General features: G+C 36.1%; 1 protein-coding gene across 3 annotated transcripts in view; it reads left to right on the top strand.

Annotated features, from left to right (window-relative positions):
• The window catches only part of CHL1 (cell adhesion molecule L1 like), a gene marked incomplete at its 5' end in the record, with an annotated part of 79,159 nt that extends 56,123 nt beyond the window's left edge, over positions 1–23,036 (top strand). For 2 of the 3 annotated variants that reach the window (XM_081246888.1, XM_081246887.1), the window contains 12 exons: positions 655–756; positions 940–1,137; positions 2,670–2,740; positions 7,488–7,710; positions 8,938–9,053; positions 9,201–9,405; positions 9,645–9,767; positions 12,850–13,029; positions 16,323–16,484; positions 17,343–17,474; positions 19,109–19,181; positions 21,740–23,036. In XM_081246888.1, coding sequence (XP_081103014.1) covers positions 655–756; positions 940–1,137; positions 2,670–2,740; positions 7,488–7,710; positions 8,938–9,053; positions 9,201–9,405; positions 9,645–9,767; positions 12,850–13,029; positions 16,323–16,484; positions 17,343–17,474; positions 19,109–19,181; positions 21,740–21,956 — 1,802 coding nt within the window. In that variant the 3' untranslated portion in view covers positions 21,957–23,036. The remainder of the gene's footprint in view (positions 1–654; positions 757–939; positions 1,138–2,669; positions 2,741–7,487; positions 7,711–8,937; positions 9,054–9,200; positions 9,406–9,644; positions 9,768–12,849; positions 13,030–16,322; positions 16,485–17,342; positions 17,475–19,108; positions 19,182–21,739) is intronic. The other variant, XM_081246889.1, reaches the window with a different exon arrangement.
• Between the last annotated feature and the right edge of the window lie 2,903 nt (positions 23,037–25,939).

Here is a 25,939-nt window from a genome sequence, read left to right as displayed (position 1 = left end):
CTACTCTGGAAGATCCATTTAGTCACATACAGGAGATGGACCAGGCATATAAATAAGCGTATGAGCTGGAAGATGCTTGTCTCCTTGATCAAGTTGATGTTTCTCAAAATTCATTGTTCATGATATCTACCAGGACATTTGTTTAGAAATGCAGACTCCTGGGCCCAGCTCTTTCAGTACGCCAGAGAAATAGGGCCCAGAAATCTTCATCGTTAATAACTACTTCTAAAAAATAATTCTGATGCCGATGGTCAAAGATGGCCCCTTGAGAACTGGGAATCACCAAAGAGTGAGGTAATACAGTAGGGAAGGAATGTACAGATGTGAAGGAAGCTGCATTTGTTTTTTGGGTTTTTTCTTTTAACATCTTTATTGGAGTATAATTGCTTTACAAGGGTGTGTTAGTTTCTGCTTTATAACAAAGCAAATCAGCTATACATATACATATATCCCCATATCTCCTCCCTCTTGCATCTCCCTCCCATCCACCCTATCCATTTGAAATAGAACCAGAAGGATTGGTGAGATTTGGCAGTTCAGAGTGGAGACGGGCCCTGAGGGGAAGGGGGCTTGCAATGTGCCTGAGTGAGGAAGTGGGATTGACAAAGGCAATGATCTGCCTTCTCCTCACTGTCATTTTTCATTATTAATCAGATGTTCCGGATCCACCAGAAAACCTTCACTTGTCTGAAAGACAGAACAGAAGTGTTCGGCTGACATGGGAGGCTGGAGATGATCACAACAGCAATATTAGCGGTAGGGAAGACTTGGGGTAACTGTAGTTTCCAGAGTTAAAATTAGTATTAAAGCCATTAATACCACCAAGGGTGGATTATCCTTAGAACATCCTTTAAAATGTTTAATATTGTATATAAATCTTAGTATAACTTAAACATTCTCAATCCATTCTAATGTGTTTTTCTATGTTCCTACTGCCAGAGTACATTATAGAATTTGAAGGAAACAGAGAGGAACCTGGAAGGTGGGAAGAATTGACTAGAGTCCAAGGAGAGGAAACAACAGTCATGTTATCTTTGGCTCCGTATGTGAGATACCAGTTCAGGGTCATAGCCGTGAATGAAGTAGGGAGAAGCCAGCCTAGCCAGCCATCAGACCATCATGAAACACCCCCAGCAGGTATGTAAGTTCACACCTCAACTTCCTAACAAGTTTTAGTCTGTCGCATCTTTGAACAAATAGAGGGAGGAAAAAAGGATTGATAACCTGGTGTAGGATTTTAGATTTCTCCCAGTAGAGAGCTTGAATAGTTCTGTAAACTTAACAGCATGCAAACTATTTAAAGTACATCAGTCTCAAAAGTCGTATGTAAATGTTTGATAGATAGCAGGATATTACAAGGAGGTACATGGACAAGCATTACTCTGAGTAATTTCTGACAGCTAAGTATTGTGTTAAAATCAGGTACCATAAAGTAAGTTCTAAATTGAAGTTCAGTATATAGGGAGAAAGTCAACTTTCTCTCTTTATTTTTCTCCTCATTTCAACTTCCTGAAATAAAACATTTGACATGTTATAGGCAGCTTGTTAAATTTTCATTGCATCTAATGTCATTAATTTTATCCATTTAGTATATTTTTGTATCTCAATAGCTAAACGAATATCTAATACCTATCTAAATTCCCAAGATGCTTTTTAAAAAAATTATCAAGAATGAGCATGCTGTAGTAGTGTATACAGAATTCAAACTATAATATTGTAAGAATGAAACTTATATAATGTTATAAACCAAAAAAATAATGACAGCGCTGACATCTATATTACTGAATTGGGATTGGTTATCAATGTGGTCATAGCCTGGTTTTTTTTCCTCTGGCTGAAATAAATATGCTAGGATAGAATTCCCTTTTAGGATTGAGAAAAAGCAAGGGGAGATAATAACTGAATCAGATACTTGTGTGATTTTAGTATAAATTCATCTTGGCACTAAACTCCATACTTAGCCCTTTTTTATAAAATGGATCCATCTGAATATATTTCGTGGGCACGTTAACTGCTGTTTCCTATTTGATGCCCCTAAAACTTGGCTGTTGATATTAATAACATGATCTTTAATTTTATTCGCTTAGAGGCAAATATTCAGAACAAAATTTCTAACAATAATTCTAATAGAAAAAGTAAAGCAGATTTAAAACTAAAAATGTATATTTAAATAGTGGGTTTAGATTTTTAAAAGCAGGTTTAAAATTTAAAGAGCAGGGTTAAAATGAAGACAGGTAAAGAAAACCTTCCACTCTCCATTGAATAATAGTTATATCACTCCATGAACAGATTTTACTCCCTGAAGTAAAATATATATTTAAAAGCTGCCTTATGTGAGGTGACAGATGTGTTAACTAACATTATTGTGGTGATCATTTCACAATATACACATATAAATGTTATATATATGTGATATATATACATTCTAAAATCATCATGTTGTACACCTTAACATAGTGAACTTACACAATGTTATATGTCAATTATATCTCAGTACAGCTGGGGAAAAAAAACTGCCATAAATCTTTTTTCAAACTGGGCCAGATAGAAATAAACAAATATAATCAAAGTTTTAAAAAATCTGTTTTTTGTGGGAGGAGGGATGATATGATGATTTATCTATGGACCATACAGTGGAAAAAGTAATTTTAATACTTGTAATTTTTCAGCTCCAGACAAGAATCCACAAAACATAAGGGTTCAAGCTTCTCAACCCAAGGAAATGATTATCAAATGGGAGGTGAGGATTCTTTTTGTGTTATTTATTACCTTTGTGTGTTTTTCCTTTTTTTAGGTCCACATGCTAAGTATGATGATAGAATAATATATTTTAAGAACAAAGGGCTAAGATTTGTATATTTTATAAATATATTTTATTTGCATATTTTAAAGATCATCATGATTAGAATGTTGTGAAATAGAGTTTAACAGTGGTAGATAATTTAAGAAAGGTTACACAGGTTGATTTCGTTATAATCCATCCCCCAAAGTTTACAATTCCTAATATTTTTATTACCAATATTCTAAATCCTCTCCCATTCAAACAAATACTGAAAGTCTTTCAGTAAATTTTGGTACATGGGCTAATAAACATTATTCATATCAAAAGGATATGAATAGGAATAGTTACCACTTACTAAGCACTATTAGGCATTTTGCGTGCTCATTTCAAATTCTGAGAATAGTGTTGTCAAGAGAGCATCATTAATACTGTGTTCTAGATACAGAAACTGAGGTCCAGGCTGATAGATAGACTGGCCCATCACCACACAACTAGAAATCAACAGAGCTAGGATTTCAACATGAGTAGGGATTTCAAACCCTACTCATTTTCTCTTTATATACATCTCTGTTAAAAGTTACTAAAATAGACTTTCCTCCTTGAATTTGGCATAAAATCTTATATCTGCTCAGATGACTTTAACTTTTTTGAATGTCATTTCTAAATTTCTTCTGTAACAGTGGAAAGCTGTTTTTCCCCTCTATTATTTTGACATTTGATGAACAAGTATTTTAACTTACTTGAAAGTAGATTGCCATCCAAAGATTCTGATTAATAATAGTTTTCCAACTTTGAATTCATTGAATTTTACAAACATTTTTGAATGTATGCTGGAATATATTAATTTATTTCCACACCTCATTTCAGATGTGATTTTTTGAAGAATTTTAGAATGTACAAAGTTTGATTTCCTTTTTTCTTCATCATATATTGGTCTTATACGACAACATTGCCCATACCTGCAAAATATGTAGTCAATAATTTTATGTCAGAACTAACCCTTTATTCCCATTTCAGTGAAATTAAGTTTTACAAATTTGAAAAAAAAGGTAATATACAGAAACTAAATATATTCAAGAATGTCATTATTTTCTTGAATATGTGGCCATAAATAGCTGCTACCACATTGTCCTGGTGATTATTTAATTAAGAATTTGAAATTATGTTAGTATCTTATTCTTTTAGAGTATCTCTTCTTTTAAATGCCATGGAAATTTCTGTAAGAGAAATGATATAACTGATCGATTAGATGACAGTAATAGTGTATAATTACCAGGTCAGATCCTCAAAGAAGTATACCATTTTCCACTAACATCAGCTCCTTAATCCTCACCACTCCTCTGGGAGGGCTACAGTAGCTCCATGGTATCAGCATTACATTCTGTCCAGAGAAGCTGGGACTATCAGTTTAGTGACCTTATCCAGATGCCATGCCCCGAGTCAGTAATGAAAAGAGGGCAGGAATCTGCAGTCCTTCTTACTGATCATCTTATTCATAAATCACTCTTCTCCCCCTCAAAGATATATAAGACTGATTACTAATGCTCTCTTCTTGGAAGAATGGGATTATACCATGAAAGTGTTTACAATTTCTCTTTGAAGAGTAAATGACATGTAATTTAGTAAATAATTGACCAGAGGAAGAAAGTACTCAGAGAGATTTGGAACTATGTTGACAATTATATTCATAATATATTCCATTGTGTTTCATATCATTTTGAAATGTCAGAGATCTAACAACTATAAGCACAACCGGTGAAGTTTAAGTACATTTACTCATCAGTTACTGTTTTGCATCGATTATTGTGTAAAAAGGAGTTAAATGCCAGGTAATTCCCCAAGTTGACAAGCGCACACTGTGAACATATTACCAGATCCCATCCAAAGACTGACTCACAGAATAATTCCTGTCTACAAGATAATGACCAGAGAGAAGCAGTTTGTTTAAAAAAAAAAAATCTTTCACAAAAGGGTTAAATAGGAACAGACTAGTTGCCCCTAATTTTTGTTTATGTTTTCTTTTTAGCATTAAATATGAATAAAAGTAACGTATTTTGAGGTCCTTGGTTTATTTATGGCAATTAAAAAAAGTCTTTGTTCTCCTGGAATGTATAATCTAGTTGGAGAGACGGACAATAAGCAAATACATGAGAAATAAAACAATACCATTTCGAAAAATTCAATGGAGGAAAATAATATACAGACTTTTGTATGTAGCTTGTTAATGAATATGCATTTACTCACTGAATGGGTGAAACTTATATTACAGTCAAAAATGAATTTCAGTTTATTTTATTTAGCTCATGTTCTATTATATATGAATTATCTTTATAAATGTGTCACATTAAATATTAAGGATACAAAATTTTTTTTTAAGTATTAAATTTGAACTTATGGATAGAACTAGTCTTTTTAGTTAGCATTATCTTCTAAGATTCACTTCTCTTGTATTACGTAGGTCACGACTCACTCACATGTTTTAAGTGTTAAAAAATGATAATATCCTATCCCTCAAAACAGAGAAAAAGAGCCCACTGCACCCTGATTGGTTAAATAATTATACCCTGATGAGTTTTGCTTGACTTTTCCCTTTGTTCTTAGGTGTAAATGTATTTATGTTAAATTTGAACTTCTATAAAATAGCAAATTTCTAATCTCAAAGACTCCAGAAAACAGAGGAACAAAAACAAAACAAACAAACAAAAACCCAATTCACTATTGTTTGGGAAATAGGAACTGCTTCAGTTACCTGATTATATGATCACAGCCAAGTTGTTTCACTCCTAAAGGACCTAGGATTTATTATTTCTACTGCAAGTATAATAAGAAAATCCACCACCTTTAAAATGAATTTAGGCAGTACAGAAAATCTGTCCAGTTTCTAGATGAGTCATTATAACCTTGCTTTGTTCATAGATCTCTTTGAAAATACGATAGAAGTACAGTTTTGCTCTAGAAAGTTATACATAGAAAGTTTTCCTAACAGTTTCATGGCTTTTCAGATCCTTTGAAGGGCACTCATGGACCCCATCTAGAGATGCCTAGCCATCAAGTTAAGAACCTCTTTTATAGAGATTCCTTCCTTCCGAGCAGCTTCATGAGCAGAGGGGGAGGCTGGTGGTCTTTCCCCACCACTCACATCCCTGGCTCCGTATTGCTCCTCTGGTCTGTTATCTTTAGTGGGGGGCCTATTTGAGAGTTTGCTGAGGTTTTGTTGTCCACTGTCTGGAAAGCCCAAACACAAAGTATTCCTGCAGTTTCTTTGGGAGCCTAGGCACCAAGGAGGCTGGCGATTTAGGTAAGATTTTTCTTAAAAGTGTTGCCTATGGTGGTGGCACAGTTAGTTTTAAATTTTTCCAGAGAGCTTTATCAAATGTAATTATTTTTCTTGAAGCAAAACGTGTAAATTGAATAATAGTATTTGTACACATTTATTGTCAGTTGGGACTGAAGGAAATTGTAATTGCAGATTGTAGTATGGAACTAAAAGCTTGTGGCCTGATTTATCCGGGCAATGCTAAAGCCTCCAGTGAACTTATATTTATATGAGAGTAGAAAATATCTTGGGAGAAAACTTGGAAAGCAAAACATAAACAACGACTATGAAAATCTCAGAAAGTGTTTGTTTTGATATTTTTTCCTACTAGCTAATCTAAGTATTCACCCTGGAATAAGCATAGACTTGAAATTATTTTGCTGATTTAGTGTATACTTTCAACTTAATTCCATCCAGTCCCTCTAACAAGTATTTTCGTAAAGTAGACTGAGTCCAGAAGCATTGTAAATTCTGTAAGAACACTATATATGATATTATTGAATCACTTGTATATACAGACAAAACTACTATTTATATATGTGACCCTTATAAATCTGTGACTAAAATCACATTTTTTAATGTATTCTATATAACTGATTCACTTAAATGCACATTCCCATTTTTATGATATTAAACAGATGGTTTAAATCACATTGATGTTTTTGGAATTAAAGTACTGTTCGATTAAAAACTGGAGTGGAAATAACCAATTTCCTATATGAGAAATTCCTCCACTATATATTTCTATACAGCAAAATAAAGTGGAGGGTGGGAAGCGCTTTCTCGCAAAAGAAATAGAAAGAGAATGGGCCAGGAGCTGGGGAAATATTTTATTGTAGAGAAGAGTACATCTTCTGGGTACTAATGTATAAAAATGCTTATTATCCAAAAATATTTACTTGCTCTCTTCTCTTGGAAGGAAGATGGAGGAGGATGGATGGAGTCGGGTAGAAAGAGTTCTGACTGAAAAGCCATGGAAAAAAATCCCATTTATATCCATGGAGTTCATGGCCACGTTCTTTTTATTTCTGCAACTTCTCTGAGAGTGAAAAAAAAAAAAAACAGAATACAGAACAAAGTGTAAACATAAAGCTAAAACCCTCTGTGGAATCTCTTAGTAAATTCTTTCATATGTGAACTGTTAGGCATGATCCAGGCATCTAAATTGTGAGAGTCTCTACTTGGGGAGGTAAGGGAGCAACTTTCAAGGTTAAATTTACAGAATGACAACATTTTTCACAAGTATTTCTAAACCAAAGAGGGGGATTGAAGATCTCCCAAGAAATGATACCTTTATTGCAGCGTTTCTTGGGCCACTTAGGGTGGCTTCTGTGTCTCTGACTCAGCATGTCTGTGATCACGCGGGGTGAGTGTGGCCTTCTGTTTTAGCCTCTGAAACCCATGGAGCAGAATGGACCTGGACTGGAGTACAGAGTGACCTGGAAACCACAGGGAGCCCCGGTGGAGTGGGAGGAAGAAACAGTCACAAACCACACCCTGCGGGTGATGACGTCTGCTGTCTATGCTCCATATGATGTCCAGGTCCAAGCCATCAATCACCTGGGCTCTGGTCCTGAGCCTCAGTCAGTGATTCTCTATTCTGGAGAAGACTGTAAGTGGCGCACCTGAAACCCCAAGTACTTCAAGAATAGTTTCTCTCAAGTATATTACACTCTGTCGATGAATATTTTTGAGTGACTACTGCATGCAAAGTGGATGTACTAGCTGTAGGAGATAAAAAGACATATAATACACGGTTTCTACTCCAGGGTTGACTGCAGGAGAGTTGATCATTATAGGGTGGTAAGGAAGGATGTTGAAAGGTTTAATTTTATTCAGTTTCCCAAAAAAGCTATTTCTGTAATGAAAATCAAAGACTTGGAATCAGCAGTGCCCACAGTTAAGCAGCATAACTGTCATAAGGTTTCCAATCACATCTGCCCTTACTTGTCAAGGACTTCCTAACAGCTGCCTGCTATTGCACCCTTGCCTCAGAGCTGGAGCCTTCCTAACGAAGATGAGGTGCACACCAGATTTGCATATGAAATCTCACGTGCGCGTGCACACACACACAGTTTTGAGGTACTGGTGATATGATCTTATTATTAAATACTTATACCATAATAACAGCTGCAAACAAATTATTGGAAAAAGGAAAGACTGCATTCCAAATCTGTACACGGTAGGAGTTATTCTCATTGTTCTTGCAGTATCCAAAGTAATATTTCGATCCAAGAATAGAAAAAGGTCTAGTTCACCCGCTACCTAAATTCTCACTACACAGGACTTCTCACGGTGAACTAATATATTAGTCTTGGCTGCAGTGGGTTTGGTTGATTCGTCTGTAGTTAGCTCCCCTGTAGAACGGGGATAATAATACCACTCTATAGGGTTGTTCTAACAAAGATGTAAGCCAATCCAGTATAGGCCCTCAGCACAGTGTCTGACACACAGAATATGCTCAATTAATATCAGCTCTTATGAATATTAGATTCATCGAACTCCCAAGTAATTTTAGTTATATTATTAGTCTAGCTCACATGTTTCCAGAGGCAGATGCCCACAGAAGATTTTACTGGCCACTGTTTCCAGTTACATTGCCCACACTATCCATCTGAAGGGGGGCTTTTCTCAGTGTGGTCCAGGCTCTCCTCTTCTCTAGAAACCTATTTGGACCCTGAAACTCTTCTGTAATGAGCAACTCTTGGTTCCATTTGCAACTGATTTGAGACGAGTGTTTTCCTCAGATTAAAAAACATGAAAGATCACCTTTTGGAAATGATGCTAATGATTGTGCTTGGAGATTACTGAAAGCTAATCCTTCTTATGTGCTTAACAGATCCTGATACAGCTCCAGTGATCCATGGGGTGGATGTGATAAACAGCACATTAGTTAAAGTTACCTGGTCAACAATTCCAAGGGAAAGAGTACATGGACATTTGAAAGGATATCAGGTTTTTATCATAGATTTTCTTCTTCTCACTGTGGAATTAATATATTTCCTGTAAATAAGAACTGATTCCAGAAGAAGCCAAAAGAGAATGTGCCACCACGGCTGATATGTCGGCTGATATGTTAAAGGGTTCCTATTTTCATTGCAGGTAAATTGGTGGAAAACAAAAAGTCTGTTGGATGGAAGAACATATCCCAAAGAAGTAAACATTCTGAGATTTTCAGGACAAAGAAACTATGGAATGGTTCCTTCTCTAGATGCCTTTAGTGAATTTCACTTAACAGTCTTAGCCTATAATTCCAAAGGAGCTGGTCCAGAGAGTGAGCCTTATATATTTCAAACACCAGAAGGAGGTGAGAGAATAACGATGTAGAATAACGATGTATTTAATAAAGTAAATATCCAATTTTTAAATAAATAACAATTTAAAATAAATAACAAAGTAAATATCCCAATGGCCAAGACATTTCCTCCCTTATTAGTTAATCCGTACTTACGTCATATGAGTTAGCTTCTCAATTTAATAAACTGTAATTTTTTAAAAGAAATTTACCAATTTATGAGTGTCTGTTGTTGACCTTGTGTTTTCCAGTACCTGAAAAGCCAACTTTTCTCAAGGTCATCAAAGTTGATAAAGACACTGCCACTTTATCCTGGGGACTACCTAAGAAATTAAATGGAAATTTAACTGGCTATCTATTACAGTACCAGATAAGTAAGTACATATTTGAACTGGATTTGCTTAGTAATGTTTCATTTTTTCTGGTTGCGTATTTGGTTTACCATGCTGGGAATCCAATTCATGGTTTGTAAGCTGGCATACTTCCTTTACAGCACAGGGGTTTGTAAACTGGCTGGCAGACCAAATCCAGCCTGCTGCCTGTTTGTATAAAGAACGTTTTATTGCAACACGGCCATGTCCACTCACTTAAATTTGTCTATAGCTGCTTTCTCACTAAAGTGGCAAAGCTGAGTAGTTGCCACAAAGATTGCATAGCCCACAAAGGCTAAAATATTTACAATCTAGTCCTTTTTGGAAACGTTTGCCAATTCCTGTTTTAGAAGAAAAGCAGTATGTTAATAGGTACCAGAAAACATGCATTTAATATGTATATATATAAGAGGCCTCAAGCATTAGGAAATATGCAAAGAAGAACTAAATGATGTAGTGGAGATTCAAAGCACACTAACTTCCACACTACACTGCCTGTTCTGTCTCTGGTGCATGTTTCCAATCTCAACCCTGCATGTATTTGTATTTGAGAATCCTCTATTGGTAGCCCAGTGGTACAGTCACGTAATATTGAGAGAACCAAGGAGTTGTCTTTGGACCATTACGGTAGGCTCTCCCCCTATGCTGCTGTGCCGTTAGGTTAAAAAAAATCAAACAAACATGTTTAGATGAAATCAGCTCATTTTTAATCATAATGCCTCCCATCTTCAATAGTTTTCAAATCTAGGCATCATCTCAAAATGGAAATTAGGGGACTGAGCTCAGAAAAAATTTCAAATTTGAAGACATGAATTCCTAAACAACAAAAACAACAGGGGGCTTCCCTGGTGGTGCAGTGGCTGAGAGTCCGCCTGCCGATGCAGGGGACACGGGTTCGTGCCCCAGTCTGGGAAGGTCCCACATGCAGCGGAGCGGCTGGGCCTGTGAGCCATGGCCGCTGAGCCTGCGTGTCCAGAGCCTGTGCTCCGCAACGGGAGAGTCCGCAACAGTGAGAGGCCCGTGTACCGCAAAAAAACAAAAAACAAAAAACAAAAAAAACCACCAGGACTATAGAAACCCAGTCTACACTGCTTGCAAAAGTCAACTTGATCATAGCCCTGAACTGCCATCAGTCAGTTCAAGGCTTGCAGCAATTCAGGTCAGGTACCAACTTTAGCTTCTGATGGCCTATTCTGTTTTAGGTACCTATGATTAAATGGATACAGCCATAACCCTAATAGAGGCAGCATATTAGCGTCTTTGAGTGCTTGGTATGTAGCAGGATCAGTAAGTACTAAGAATTCTCCCTGCATTTTTAAAAATTAAAACAGGAAATCTATGAGGTATGTACCATCACTACTTTATGGATGAGAAGCATATAGAGCTCACTTACAGAAAGCTGTGCAGTAAAATAAGTGTCACACAAGGATTCAGACCCAGCTCAGTCATTCTAGATGCTGAACTGTAAAGCCTACACTATTCCATGAACTGGATTTCAAACATGTAGAAAGCACTAAAGAAATATTTGAAGACTTTCCAAATGTCACTTTGCTTGATAAAGATATGCCTTATCTTTATCCTCATAATGAAGAAACTCAACATTAAATTCCAACCTTCATGATCTGTATATAATATATAAATTTATTTTTTTTTATTTTTATTTTTATTTTTTTTTATTTTTGCGGTATGCGGGCCTCTCACTGTTGTGGCCTCTCCCGTTGCGGAGCACAGGCTCCGGACGCGCAGGCCCAGAGGCCATGGCTCACGGGCCCAGCCGCTCCGCGGCATATGGGATCCTCCCAGACCGGGGCACGAACCCGTATCCCCTGCATCGGCAGGCGGACTCTCAACCACTGCGCCACCAGGGAGGCCCTATAAATTTATTTTTAAAACAAGTTCTTAGAATAGATAGAGAAAAGGCTGAAATAGTAACAATTGCAGTGGTTACTGTACTACTTGATATGTGGATTTTTAAATAAATGATATTATATACTTATTCTATTAATATTAAGTGATTGAAATATTTTTAGGTGGCTTATATATTTTTGTGGCTCTTATATATTCTAAATAGTTGTCGAGTGTGTATATGAGAGCTCTCTCTACTTTCCTGAATTCTTACATTGATTGTGGTAGTTTTTCAATTGATTGGTGGTATTTTACAGGAATGCTCTCCAATAATCTACAAATGGTGATTATTTTACTTTCTTCTTTCCTGTGTTTGGATTATTAGTTTCTTTTTCATTTCCATTCATATCATTGCATTATATAGACCAATGGAGGCATTTTTATGTTAAAGAGTAAATGTATTTTTTTTATGGTCTCTTGGACTGAGAGTCAAGAGTGTTTATTCTAGCCATTTTCTTACCACTAATGGCTGCACAGTTTTGGAAATACCATTTCATCTCTTGGATTATTCTTATGGCAATCTTACAGTACTTTGTGCTCTTGCACAAATATCATGATCTTGCTCTGTGGCAGATTCTTTGAAAGGCACTATCTAAATCATCTTTTTCCATATATCACTTTACATAGTGCTTAGTATACAGTAGATATTTATAAATATGTAATTTATCAGTTTCTTGAGTCTACATATGTGAGTACTTATTTGGTGCCACATATTAAACCAGGAATATAGAAGACTCATGTAAATTATTGTCCAAATTATCACACCAGAAGGAGATTAAAAAAATACTTAAGGATACAATGAAAATATAATAATGGGGGAAAGTTCATCATTTTAAATAGGTGTGGTAAAGCTGGAGTGATTTTCCAGTATGGCATAGTGATTAAAAACATGGGCTCTGGAGTTAAAAGGCTATAGTTTGGATTCAAATCCCAGGTTGCCAGTTAGTGGCTCTAGGTCTAGGCAAGGTGTTTATTGTTGCTAGACCTTAATTTTCCCATGTATAATACATCATAATAGTTACATGTACCTCAGAGAATTAAGTAAGTTGATAGCTCTGAATAATTAAGATAATATCTTGCAGACTACAAGCATACATAGACGCAAAGATAAGAGACAACATAACTTGAATGGTTAAGGCTGTGAAATTTGAGCCGTTGATATGCCTGTTTATTTCTTTAGTAAATGACACCTATGAGATTGGAGAACTAAATGATATCAACATTACAACTCCATCAAAGCCCAGCTGGCGTCTCTCAAACCTCAATGCAACTACCAAGTACAAATTCTACCTGAGGGCTTGCACTTCAAAGGGCTGTGGAAAACCCATCACTGAGGAAAGCTCCACGTTAGGAGAAGGGAGTAAGTACAGGAGGTTTACGCATGCTATGTTTTAAACTGCTCTGAAAGGGCTGCATCATGCTCATCACTGTAAATTAGAAATGATTGTGATCTCAATCTCTCTGACCTTCTGTTTTCCGCTGACGTAGAGAATTTATTTATCTTGTTTCTAAAGTTCACATTGACTCAATGTATGAACTTCTACACATCAGTAATCAAACTATACCTTTAGTGTATATAAGGTCAGGAACTATAATTTTGCTTAATTAAAATAGGGGGATATAAGGTCAAAAAGTTACTTGTAAGATTAGTAGAGGGATATTTTTCTTTTGGAAATGTTTCCACACGGGAAAATATTTGCCTCTTGCACTGGTAGACATTTTGCAACGCTGATCTAATACATTTCACCTCCATGTCATGACTCATATATACATTGATTCATATATCAATTTTAGTTTACTCTCTACTGGCTGATGCCAAGTAACTAGCTTGAAAATGGCTCATAAATCTCTGGTTTCATTTGTACAATTCTCCTAATGCAACTGCACTTTTTTTTCAGCTCAGGCCATTTCCCTTCCCAAATTATTTCTCCAATTATGATTTTAGCGGTATTTTTACTAAGCTTTCTATGTTATCAACAGGGCATCAGGAGAGAAAATAAGAAGGTAGAACAAGAAAGGGAAATGGATTGGAGGAATGGATATACACACTAATAAGTTTAAAAAGAGGGCCTTGTGTAGAATTCAAGTCCATCAGATTTAGAGGGATATTTGAGGCAGGCAGAAGGAAATGGGAGATGGTAGGAAGGGATAAGTCATTTATGTGTCATATACTACATGTCCGCTGTTCTGGATGCTTTCCCAATTTTTAGACTATGGAAAAAGAGAAAATAATAATGAAGAAAATTGAATTGTCTATCATTTATGAAAGATACAGATGGAAATGTATTTACGTTTGCGAATCAGTATAAAATCAATGGGTTTGTGTGAATGGTTATGCTGTGACCTTTATTGTCAGTTTGTTTCTTCCTCTCATTTTGTTCCTACTGTAGCTAAATAATGAAGAGCTTCTGTTTTCCTCAGACTCCCTAAATACTCCAAACTCCCTTTTACGGGGAAAAAATATATATGTATATATTCAAAATGGTTTCTCCCCAAAACCCCACAAGTTATTCCCAAGGATGAATTAGACACCAAGTGAAATGAAGAACTCATTTACTTACTCCTAAGAGGTAGATTTAAAGATGGTGATTGAAAACTTTCTAGTAACTAAAAGGTTCTTATTTCTCAAGGGTTCAAACGGGTATCAAGTGTTCAACACAAAGAAAATAAGTCAGAATAGTGGCAATGTAAATATGCAACTTTCGTATTTTCTAAAACAGAATTTAGGGCATGGAGAGGGTTTTTTTGTTTTTTGTTTTTTAGGACCAAGACCATAGTATGTGTCAGAAATGCTAATCCCATTCCTGACAATTTGAAGCATGTAAGAAAAATTCACAAAATTGCCTTACAATAGTTAGGCATTCTAGTATCTATGGAAATATTTGGAGAATTGGGGCTTGGTTGTGTTTATGTTTGACAAACTCTTTTCAGAGGGTAGGAAATGCTGTTTATGTGGTTTTATAAATGATGCAACATCTTTTCTGCAAATTAAAGATATAACTAATGTGCTTGAGTGTTTTACAGCATATTTCTTCACTCTCGTGTTGTAATTTGAAAATGTTTCTTACTAGTATGTTTGTGCTCTTTTTCAGGATTCTGCATTTTCAGCTACTGTCCCCTTCCCTAATTGACACTGATTTTTCTTCTATAGGCCTATCTTGCCATATTTACAGGAAAGAAACTGTAATCTCCTTCTGCCACTCAATTTTGGCATGATCTTTGAGAAAAAGAGAAAAAAATATATATATATATATATACTTCTACTGAGGAAATCCATCTTGCTATCACTAAATACTCTAAAAACGATAACTTCTGTGCAAATTGGAATGAATTTCTGTGTATCTTCCTTCTCTTTGCATAGATGGCACATTTTAAGGTCATCTGGCATTAAATCAGAGAATGGGATTTGATACACAAGCATTTTTTTCCCTCTCATTTTCTGGTTGTCACTCTGAGTTTCAGGTGGCTCACATTCCATAATCTAACTGGGGGAAAAAATGGAGTTAATCAGAAATATTCGTTTTTGTGTCATTACTGGTTTGAATAAAACACTTGCTCGGCTCTATTTTTCAAAAGCTTGCACTACTTAATGTAACACTAAATTTCTGTGTTTCAAAGGCAAAATTAATTGTGTTTTGTTTCAATGGTGCTCAATCTTGAAGGCTTTCTTCAGCTAATATAACTGGTCTTATTTTTCCCACGGTGCCATTTTTTAACGCTCCTTGTGTTATCAGTAACTATATAATCAGTTTTTAACTCTGTGGTGAAAAGTTGTAACTAAATTTTAACGTGTGACACATTCTCATTTAAAACAGTGTAATAACTCCTAATATTCTCAACATGGAAATATATTTCATTTTCAATATAACTTGTTAACATTCCTTGGTTTACATTTATTTTATTCTTAGCAAAAGTATGGATCAAAAGGGAAAATATTTTAGGTATTTTGTTATAATATTAGACAGTAAATGTATATTTTAATGAAACTTGAGTCATATATTTATCTGCTACTGGTATTCTATAATTAATATATTGACATATTCATGTTTCTTTTGAAAAGTATAAATTTCTCACTTTGAAAATCTCAATGCATTTCATTTAAATGTACCTGTAAACCTGCACTTTTATGTAGCTTAAGTTTCTACAATTTTCAAATATTTAATATATGAGCATACTGTGATGCTATTCCACCAATATTTATGAAGACAACCAAGGCAAAAAGAAGTAATAATACAGAGTTAAGATTTTAATGCCATATGCTTTCACTTATAAGCCAAAATTGCCATATTCCGTCCCTGCTAGGTTTGTGAAAGTCCAAATTGCAACAGATGACATTGTATAGTTTTTTAAGTCTGTGTTTGGTTTTAAACCATTCATATGACCAGGCGGATTTATAGTATCGCTTCATTAATAAGTAAGTGCATCATCTTAAAAGGACATGAATTCAGTTCATTTCATTTACTCCATATCAGCATATTAAAAAAGAAAATCTTGAAACATTGCTTTTCTTGATCTTCTGATAATTCAGAAACTGAGGGGGGAAATGCTACAAAGGGCTCTCTTATTCATCTCAAATAACAATACTTTTTTACTTTTCATGTCCTACTTTTCAGTGATGACCATTCGTATGATTTAACTGTGTACGTTTCTTAGGTAAACGTGTCGAGAAGATATCAGAAGGAGTAAATCTTACTCAAAAGATTCACCCAGTAGAGGCATTTGAGCCGGGAGCTGAACATATAGTTCGCCTACTGACTAAGAATTGGGTTGATAACAATAGCATTTTTGAAGATGTAATTGAGACAAGAGGGAGAGGTGAGAAATGAGACTCTGTTTGGAGCCATCTTAGACAATACATCTGTGTTCTGTAGATTATTTAATTTTACATACTTCCTATATTAAAGATAAAAATACGAAGTATGTTAGCTATAAAAACAGTAGTTTCCATTTGTTTTGGCATAGCATTTTAAAATTGTCAAAATGAAAAATGTTTCACCAAGGTCCGAGTTATCCCTTATTGTTTTTACCAGAGTAGTTGCCTAAAAATGTCTGCTGCTAATTAACGTGTGTTAATAACAGAAACCAAAAAGAAAACCACAGCCAAAACCCCAGCGTCTCCATAGCAATCTGCATGTAACCGAGGCAGCTTGTGCTTTTGCTTGCTTGCTTGCTGTTGCTGCTGTATTTAACTGCATCTCTCTCTACTGTCTCTCTTTGGTTTTCATCCTCAGAATCAAACGCAATTTGAGAGGGCCCTTTCTAAAAAATGATTAAATGGGGCTTCCCTGGTGGCGCAGTGGTTGAGAGTCCGCCTGATGATGCAGGGGACGCGGGTTCATGCCCTGGTCCGGGAGGATCCCACATGCTGCGGAGCGGCTGGGCCCGTGAGCCATGGCCACTGGGCCTGCGCGTCCGGAGCCTGTGCTCTGCAGCGGGAGAGGCCACAACAGTGAGAGGACCATGTACCACACAAAAAAAAAAAGATTAAATGATTTATCAGTATTCTCCCAATGAAATGTCCTTCAAATCACATTCCCTCTAGGGTCACTCCAAGGAAAAAATAAAATTGATGATATTTTGTGCGTTTAAAAATGATGTTTAATTTTTCCCAGAAGGGCATAATTGCAAAGACCGTTTCTAGTGCTCAACGTGTGACTTCTCTTTGTACAACAGAATATGCTGGTTTATATGATGACATCTCCACGCAAGGCTGGTTTATTGGATTGATGTGTGCGATTGCTCTTCTCACGCTAATATTGTTGACTGTTTGCTTTGTGAAGAGGAACAAAGGTGGAAAGTACTCAGGTAAAGTTTCTTAATATGACTTTGAATTTTATTAAATTCTCTTTAATTTCTCAGAGGCCATCTTCAGAGACATTTTAATATTTTTTAATTATACACTTAAGTCAAATTGGTATTAGCACATTAGGTATACAGTATACTGAGAGGGGGGAAAAATTCCTATATTAACTAACCAAAGGGAATGCGTGTGGTCTAGAATATTATCTCTAGTTGGGTGCTTGTTTTCTTGTTTCTAGTATATAAAATAGGCTCTAGGGAGCCATATAATACTTCCAAGCTTCTATTTTCTATCTGTAAAGTATCACAGATGTTGGTAAGACCTGTTACTAAGTCACACTCATATATTTTAATGTCTAAAGAAGGACCCATTTATAGTATGCCTCTCTACACATTCATGACCCAGAGATGTTTTGTATTAGTCCATTCTAATAGTACTGGCTCTGCTAGTCAACTGTGTTAAACTTAACCAGTGCTGGGAATGCATTTCTTATTACCATGACATATATCGGATACACTGCCTCTTGAATTAATTAATTGTTAATTAATATCTGGCTTTAATATCATTCAATTTCCAAATTTCTTTTGTCTTTTTCAGATATACATGTTTTGTTGTTACTATTATTATTATTTTTGCTTAGCATTCATGATGCTTTTATTACATAGGGGGAAAGACTTAGATCCTAGTGCTATTCGTTTGTTGATGTTCAGATCAGTGTGAAATTCTTTACTGGCTTATGATTCATCCAGCAAATATTTTGGGGAGCCCATTATGTATATTGCACAATCAAACGAGAATAATTTCTAAATTAGATTGTAAAGTTACACAGAATTTATGCCATTATACATGTTTTTTTCTTGCTTAGACTGAATTTGTTAGGAATTAGACTTTTAATGACTAATGAATGCTCTAGGTAATTAACTGGAAACTTTAAAGTGTCCCAACAAAATGTCATTTGTGAAATGTTGCACTCTCCAAATTCTGAAGAAGCTTCTTCAAATCGTGCCCAGAAAAGAAAAACAAGTCAGCATTTCATTTTTAGGACAACTAAGAGAAACTCTCAGGTCTTTGCAAGTAGTGGTAAAAGGTGCTATGAAGAAGGATTTTAGTTTGAGTTTTCCTGATAAAGTGAAGCAAGAGCCTCCTTGGCCTGTAGCGCAGTAGGCAGAATAAATCTAATTTATTCTATGTCATTATAGACTTGAATATTCTGATTATTGAGGCAGTTTGGCGTAAGAGAGAGAACCACCAGATGATTGACTTTTTCTTAATTCCCCTTAGTTTATAATGACATAGATCTATCAGCCAATGACATCTTCAAAAAGTTTAGGATAATAAAACGTATATACAGTAATTTGGTCTTCATTAAGAGACCATAACCAAGTTATGGACTCTTCCAGTATGACGTGTTGCCCACATAACACTACATTACTTGTGTGCATATCTGCAGCAGCCTGTAACTCTGATGACAAATAGACAAGCCAGAGAATCCTTTTTCTTTTTTTATTTGAATGCAGAGATAACTCTGATGGGTGATTGATAGGTACAACCACAACCAACCTGACTTTCAGTGTCAACAGCACTGTTAAATATGTCTTTTAAAAATTACTTGTATTACTCCCCTCCCCCTTTTTTTCAGTAAAAGAGAAGGAAGATCTGCATCCAGACCCAGAAGTTCAGTCAGTGAAAGACGAAACCTTTGGTGAATACAGGTAAACATTACGTTCCATTGAAAAATGTACCAGAGCACATATTCATCAGGTTATAAGCTTACAAATATAAAAAATGTTTCTTCTTAATGATGACAGGAGTGTATTTTAATACTCCTATAAAGAATAGTTTGTTTAAAAAGAAAAGAAAACAGAGGGCCTTAAGTGGCCCAATCAAATTTCTCTGTGCTGAGGTGGGGATGTAACCGCTATCTAGGTAGCGTGTGTGCTAGGACACTTTTCTTGAAAGGTGTTAGGCAGAGGACACTATTGTTATTTAGACTGAATATCCATAGCTGGAGTAGCTAAAACAGCTTGTAGTCTCTCCTTACCATGGCTATTGTGAACCCAGGTTGTATGCAGTTTACACCCATAAACATGTATCCTGGGCACCTATGGTGTGTACCTAAAAGGTGACTGAGTCACAGAGCATGTCTTCAAGATGAACCTAGCCTTCAGAGGGAAAAAAGTATCAATGCAAATAACTGTAATTAATCGAAGAGAATAAGAGAGCAGAAAAGGGAGCAACCATTTCTGCCTAAGAGGAGTTGTGGGAAGGGTCCTTCCAAAGGAGGAAAGGATGAAAAAGATGGCGTTACTCTTAACTACCAGACCAAACTTACGAAGGTATAAAAGTGTGTCACACGTAGGAGAAATTGCAAGAAATCTGGTATGAGGTAGGTACTTCTTCTTTTCTTACCTGTTCTTTTCTAGGATGCCATTGTTTTCAGTCAGGTCCTCTGTATACTGCAGCCAAAGGAGCTATTACAGTTTCCAGGCATATGTGGCTGTTGGCACACAAGACCTGCATCCATATCAAATAATGGACTTGATGGGCTCTGATTGGCCTCACCCTGGATCATTACTATAATCAGGGATGTGGAGTATTCTGATTAGCCATCCTGCATTAACTGATGTACATCTGAGCCTCATTCTAGGCTCTACTTTGTGCTATACTTATTTTTCTTTCTTCCATCTGAGGTAGTTTCCACGGAGAAGGAGCATTAAAGGCTGAAGGGAGAAAAAGAAAACTTGGAATTATACAAATTTAGGAAATTGTGACTCAAATCCCACAAGGCAGGGGTCACTGAGAGCCTATGGCAACTGTTGAAAATACTTTTGAAAGACAGATATTACTAGTTCGATTTTATGAGGAAAAAGCTAAGCCATGCCTTATTTAAAACCCATTCCCTCATATTTTGCTGCATGCTGTAAAAAGACAGGTACAATCATCCCCTGCAGGCTTTCACCTGGCATCTTGTTAGTTAATACAGTTTCCATCATCTTTCCCCAAAACTACATGTTTATCCGGAAAATTATTCAAGGAGACAGTTACATAACGTGAATTCTCATCTTTCCAGCTTCTGGTAAGAGTTGCTTCGCTATTTGTGGCCTGGTCCTTAAGGTAGTGCCACATTTTGTCTTTTTGTTTTCTTCGTCTTTGCTTTTATAACTGTAGCATCCCAGTTCGGGAGCCAATTACTATATGAGTCAGGACAGTCTGGGTCATGCTGCTGTCGAAAACAACGCCATATATTTTTCTTTCTCAAGTTGCGTGTGCAACACAGATGGCTCGAGCCATCTTGGTCACTTGGGAGCACCGGCTGGTGAGTGAGCACTGAGGGTCAGCACAGCAGAGGAAATGGAACATGGCAAATGGAGCACTGGCTGGAAAGTGACATGTCACCTCTGCTCACTTTGGCCAAAAGCAAGTCACAGGGCAGTGAAGTATCATCCTGCCACGCTTCCAGAAGGCTGAGATATGGACCTATTTGATGACGAGCACCAGTGACTACCACCTACTATCAAGTGCTAATAGCATGCTAATTATATTTTTCTCCCAAATTTTCCTTTTTTAGAATTTTATAAAATCTTCTAATTTGGTGTACAGCTTTCTAGTGTGATGGAAGTTGATATTAAAAAAAACCATCATCCAGAAATGAAGAAAACTATATCATTTTACAGACCTTTTACTAACTCAGACTTGCTTTTGTTGAAGAATAGAATGCAAAGCATAAATGAATGTAGGATACTTGTAGTATTTCTGTTCTAAAAATGCCAGCTTTTTTTTTTTTTTCCATTTAACAAACCTGAGTTTAGAAACTATATTAAAGAAAGTTCTTTGGTTACAAGAAACAGAATTTGATTGATTAACCTAAACAAGAGAGACATTTCTGGAGGGATTTGGAGGAACGTGTAGGATCAAAGGTAAAGAAAGACAGAAGACCGAGACGTGAGTTCGAGACTAGGCTTCCAGAAGTTCATGAAAGTGAAGGAAATAACATTTGTTCTCTATGTAATCAACAGATTGAATATCTGCATGTCTCAGTTTTAAAGGGAAGCAGGAGTGTCGTGAGTTTCTCAATTACTCAGAACGACACAAATTTGGTAATGACGATTTAAACATTTCTTTGTGAAAGGGGTCATTCAGGATTTACCTGTCCTGTCTTCAGTGCTAATATCCGGAAAATTTAAAAACCTATTAGCACTTGTGCATGAGTCTTGCTTTACATGAATACCTCACATTAGATTTTGTCGAATTCTTCTTTTTTATTTTCTAGTGACAGCGATGAAAAACCTCTCAAAGGAAGCCTTCGCTCCCTTAACAGGGATATGCAGGCCACAGAAAGTGCCGACAGCTTAGTCGAGTATGGAGAAGGTGACCATGGTCTATTCAGTGAGGATGGGTCATTTATTGGAGCCTATGCTGGATCTAAGGAGAAAGGATCGGTGGAAAGCAATGGAAGTTCTACAGCACCATTTCCACTCCGAGCGTAAACGCAGAGCATAGAAACACATCAGCGGTGTACACCAACCTTCCATATTTATCTGCTTCAAGGGAGCAAGAACTTTTCCTATAGGAATAGAAACATTGTGGCAAAAGACTTTTTATCCAGAATCTGAACTTCCTGCAGCTGTGTTGAGAACAATAGCACTGCCTTGAAAAAGTAAAATACCTACCACTACACGTCTGTGTTTTTTTTTTCAGGTGCTCAAAATGCAGAACACAAAACAAATCCTGAATTTAGATTCACCTCACCTGAATCCAAAGTATCCATCCAGTGAACTCCATATTTGCCTGGTTTTACTCTTCACTGTGTTTGCAGAGATGTTGCTACCTTGTGGGTTTTCTGTGTATGCACATGTGTATTCCGTCTCGGAGAACTGTCTTAGTGACTTCGCTTCCTGACAGGTTAAAAGATGGTAAGCAAACTGGTTATTTAAAATGTAAAGAGAATGAATGTCTTACTTAAACAGTTCGTTGAATATATACAGTCTAAATTTATTATTTAAAAATTGAGTAGTAGAAGTCTTAGGTGAGTGATCAACTAGTATTTATTGAGCTCCTAACTCTTTGCCCAGAGACGGCCATGCTTAAACAGAATTCTACCTTTTTCAGTTTCAAAGTGAATTTGTAATTTCTATCACTTATGACATCTACAAACATCTTTGTTTTTTGTGTTTTTTTGGACTCAATTCAGCTGCAAAAGAAGCAGTGGTCAGAAGGTTATCTTATGAAAGAACAGGCAGGAGGTGTCCGTGATGCTGTGGTCTAGTAACTGGTATCTATTTAATAGCTCCATTTCTAAATTGACTGCTTGTACCTTTTCTCTGTTTGTATAATGGTATGTTCCATATATTTCATGAATGCATTGTAAATATTATGTTAATATTTACACAATTTAAAATAGAGATTGTTTTATTTTGGAGTGAGAAAAAGAACATTAACAGGCATGTCTGTATAGCTGGAGTATATAGTAATACACCATGTTTCATCATTCCAAAGCTCCAACCAATCACATGAGGTTCCCAAACTGAAGACTTTGTACAAAGCATTTGGATGTTGTTCTTATGTGCTTTTCCCACTGTCTCAAAATAAAATATCCTCATATAAATATTGAGGGGAATGATTCCATATTTTTCAAAGTAAATTTTTGTTGTTGAGTATACTCCTACCCCAGCCCCCCAAAAGAAAAACTGTTTACAGTAGAAATTCCTATACATAGGTTTTTCCTGTGTCACACTTTAAACAGCTTCAGGGTGGGATAGTTTTCTATGTTCCCCTTCTGTCAAATCCAGTACAAATTCAGGGAATTTATTTCCTGGCACGTGAGCTCCTAGTCCTTCTAAAATTATACATGGAAACGGTTTAGAAATACTCTGAAGGATGGTGCATGCATGTCAGTAAAATTCAGTGTGGAGCTTCTCATTTTATGGAAAAAAAATTTAACCTTACCTCAACATTCTTCTTAAGTGTATTTCTTAATTATGTTTAAGTGAAATTGACTCACAGATTTTACTTTATTTTTTGAACTGTACCCATCGGTGTATATTGTTAAACCCTTGACTTTGATGTATGTAGCCCCCTCTTTCTTGTGGACCAAAATGAGGGAGTGTGTATAATGGTCGATGCAATAATCCCCATGGAATACCTAATTATCGTTTTAAACCCTGTCTGTCCTCCAAAAGGGATGGGCAGCAAAAGAAGGTCTTACTTAAAACAATACTTTGTGGGCTCAGGACTTGACCACACCCCTGAGGTAAGAATTCCCAAAGTGGGAAGGCACTGTGGGCCTCACCCTGACTCTGAGGGTGCACGCACCCACCCATCCAGCCCCTTGAGCTTTATCCCCATCTAATTTTAAGGCACAACTTTTCTCAAGGAAGAATCATCATGTTTTGACTTACCTGGGAGGAATTTCGGGTACTCAGCTATCGATGAGGCCAAGGGTAGGACTTCTGAGTTTAGTCCCACTAGTATTCCACTTGCTCTTCTTTGTCATCAGCTAAACAAGGTTTTAACGGAATCGTGCAGGATGGACATAATCTCAGAAGTGCATTAGGATTAGATTTATTATCAATTTAATTACCTGTAAGTTAGAAGGAAACACAAATAATGAAATGTTTGCTTTTCCTAGATCGTAGAGTTCTCTGTTAACTGTGTGAGTAGTAAGGATGTTCCTGCTCCTATTTTCTGAATGGCCAAAACTTATGGATTTGAAAAATGAGATTGCTTTCAGACTGCCTTGTGCTATCACTCTCTATTACCTTTTCTCAATAGCATGTGGTTTCTACCGGGAAGCTTCACAGAAGGAACAGGTCCATGACTAACTTTCTCTAGTCTGCTGTCAATGGGATTTCAATGTAATAGGTTGTATATAATCTCAAGCACTGTGGGTGGGGAACAGTTCCTAGAGAGCTGTCCAAGGGTTGGGAAAATCCAAGTCCTCTTCCTGGTTCCAGCACTGATTTTGTACATAAACCGTAGACAAGTTGCTTGACCCGTTTGCTTCAAACTGTCTCTAAAGTGCTAATGATGATCTCAGTTACCTTCCCTCTGTCACAGGGTGTTCTTTTTTATGAAGAAAAATTTGAAAATGATAAAAGCTAAGATGCCTTTTAACTTCATCAACCTATAACCTAATGATATGTCGAAAATCACCCCACACATACCAACTCAACTTTTTTCCTGTGAACACATAAATATATTTTTATAGAAAAACAAATCTGCAGGAAATAAATCTACTGTTCAATGAGCAGTATGATTTGCACATGCCATCAAAAATTATTAATCCGAAGATAATTAAGCAGGGTCTTTGCTATACAAAAGTGTTTTTCACTAATTTTGCATGTGTATTTATAAGAAAATGTGAATTTGGGGGATTTATTCTGTTGGTGTAAAGGCATCTGATATTTTAGATGTATCCATGTTTATAAAAGTGTAAAAGCACAATGAAATTATGCTGGAATTCTCAAATAATATTTTTCCTACTTTATATTCATGGAAGAGATGAGCTCAAGAGAGAACAAAAATGAGAAATGTTGGTGTGATTTTCTAAGCATTTAAAACATAATTGCCAGTTGAAACCCTAAAAATGTTTACATGTCATTAAGATATGATTCTTGTAACAATTTTACATTGATTATAAAGGGATTGGGTTTGTAATCTGTGGTCGTCTATATCCTAGTCTGCCCATAGTGAAATAAGTAGGGTTGAGCCAAAGCTTTCTTTATATCTTAAATTGTTTGATTACAACACCAGAACAGATAAAAGGTATGTAGAAACTGGTTTACCTGATTTTCTGTTGGCTTAGATTAATATTCATAGTAGAACTTGCTTAAAATGTGTTTGTATTGTTGGTGGTGTTTGTATTCCACTTATGAATATGTATGGTTTAAAACAATATTTTCAGTATACAAGAAATTCAACTTTCTGAATAAACATTCGCCTTCATGTACTCTAAAAACGTTTGTATGCTTTTCTACCCAGATATGAAGAATCAGAATTTACATACCAACCTTAACTTCAGTTGCCTCTGATCCTGGGATATCTATAAATGAAGTATAAATTAGTAGAGCGTAAATGAGGTATAAAGTATTTTGATTTGAGTGACTATATTTACAAATAGACCATCAAACATCATGCACATCTACAAACTAATATGCCAATAAACTCTGTGATAATGTAAAATTAAGATGAATGTATATTCATCTGATGGTTTTTAGAACAATGTAGAAGTGTTGCTTTGCAAGAAAACATCCAATATGATATACTTTCAAATAAGGCTAGTGGGTAATTGGGGCACTGCCTGTGGCTCAGCAGACAATCTATGGACAATTGTGAGTTTTAAAAGTGTTTTCTGTGTACGAAGCAGTTTACATACAGTATATATTTCTTATTCCCTCACTCCTCTTAGGAATGCTTTAGAAAGGTGAGGTTGAGTTTAAAGCTGACTTATTGATCGTGTTTAGAAACTGCT

This window comes from Mesoplodon bidens, assembly GCF_964165515.1.
Source record: "Mesoplodon bidens genome assembly, chromosome: 10".
Classification (NCBI taxonomy): domain Eukaryota; kingdom Metazoa; phylum Chordata; class Mammalia; order Artiodactyla; family Ziphiidae; genus Mesoplodon; species Mesoplodon bidens.
The sequence above is the reverse complement of the archived record's forward strand: the minus strand, read 5'-3'. Positions and strand labels throughout refer to the sequence as shown.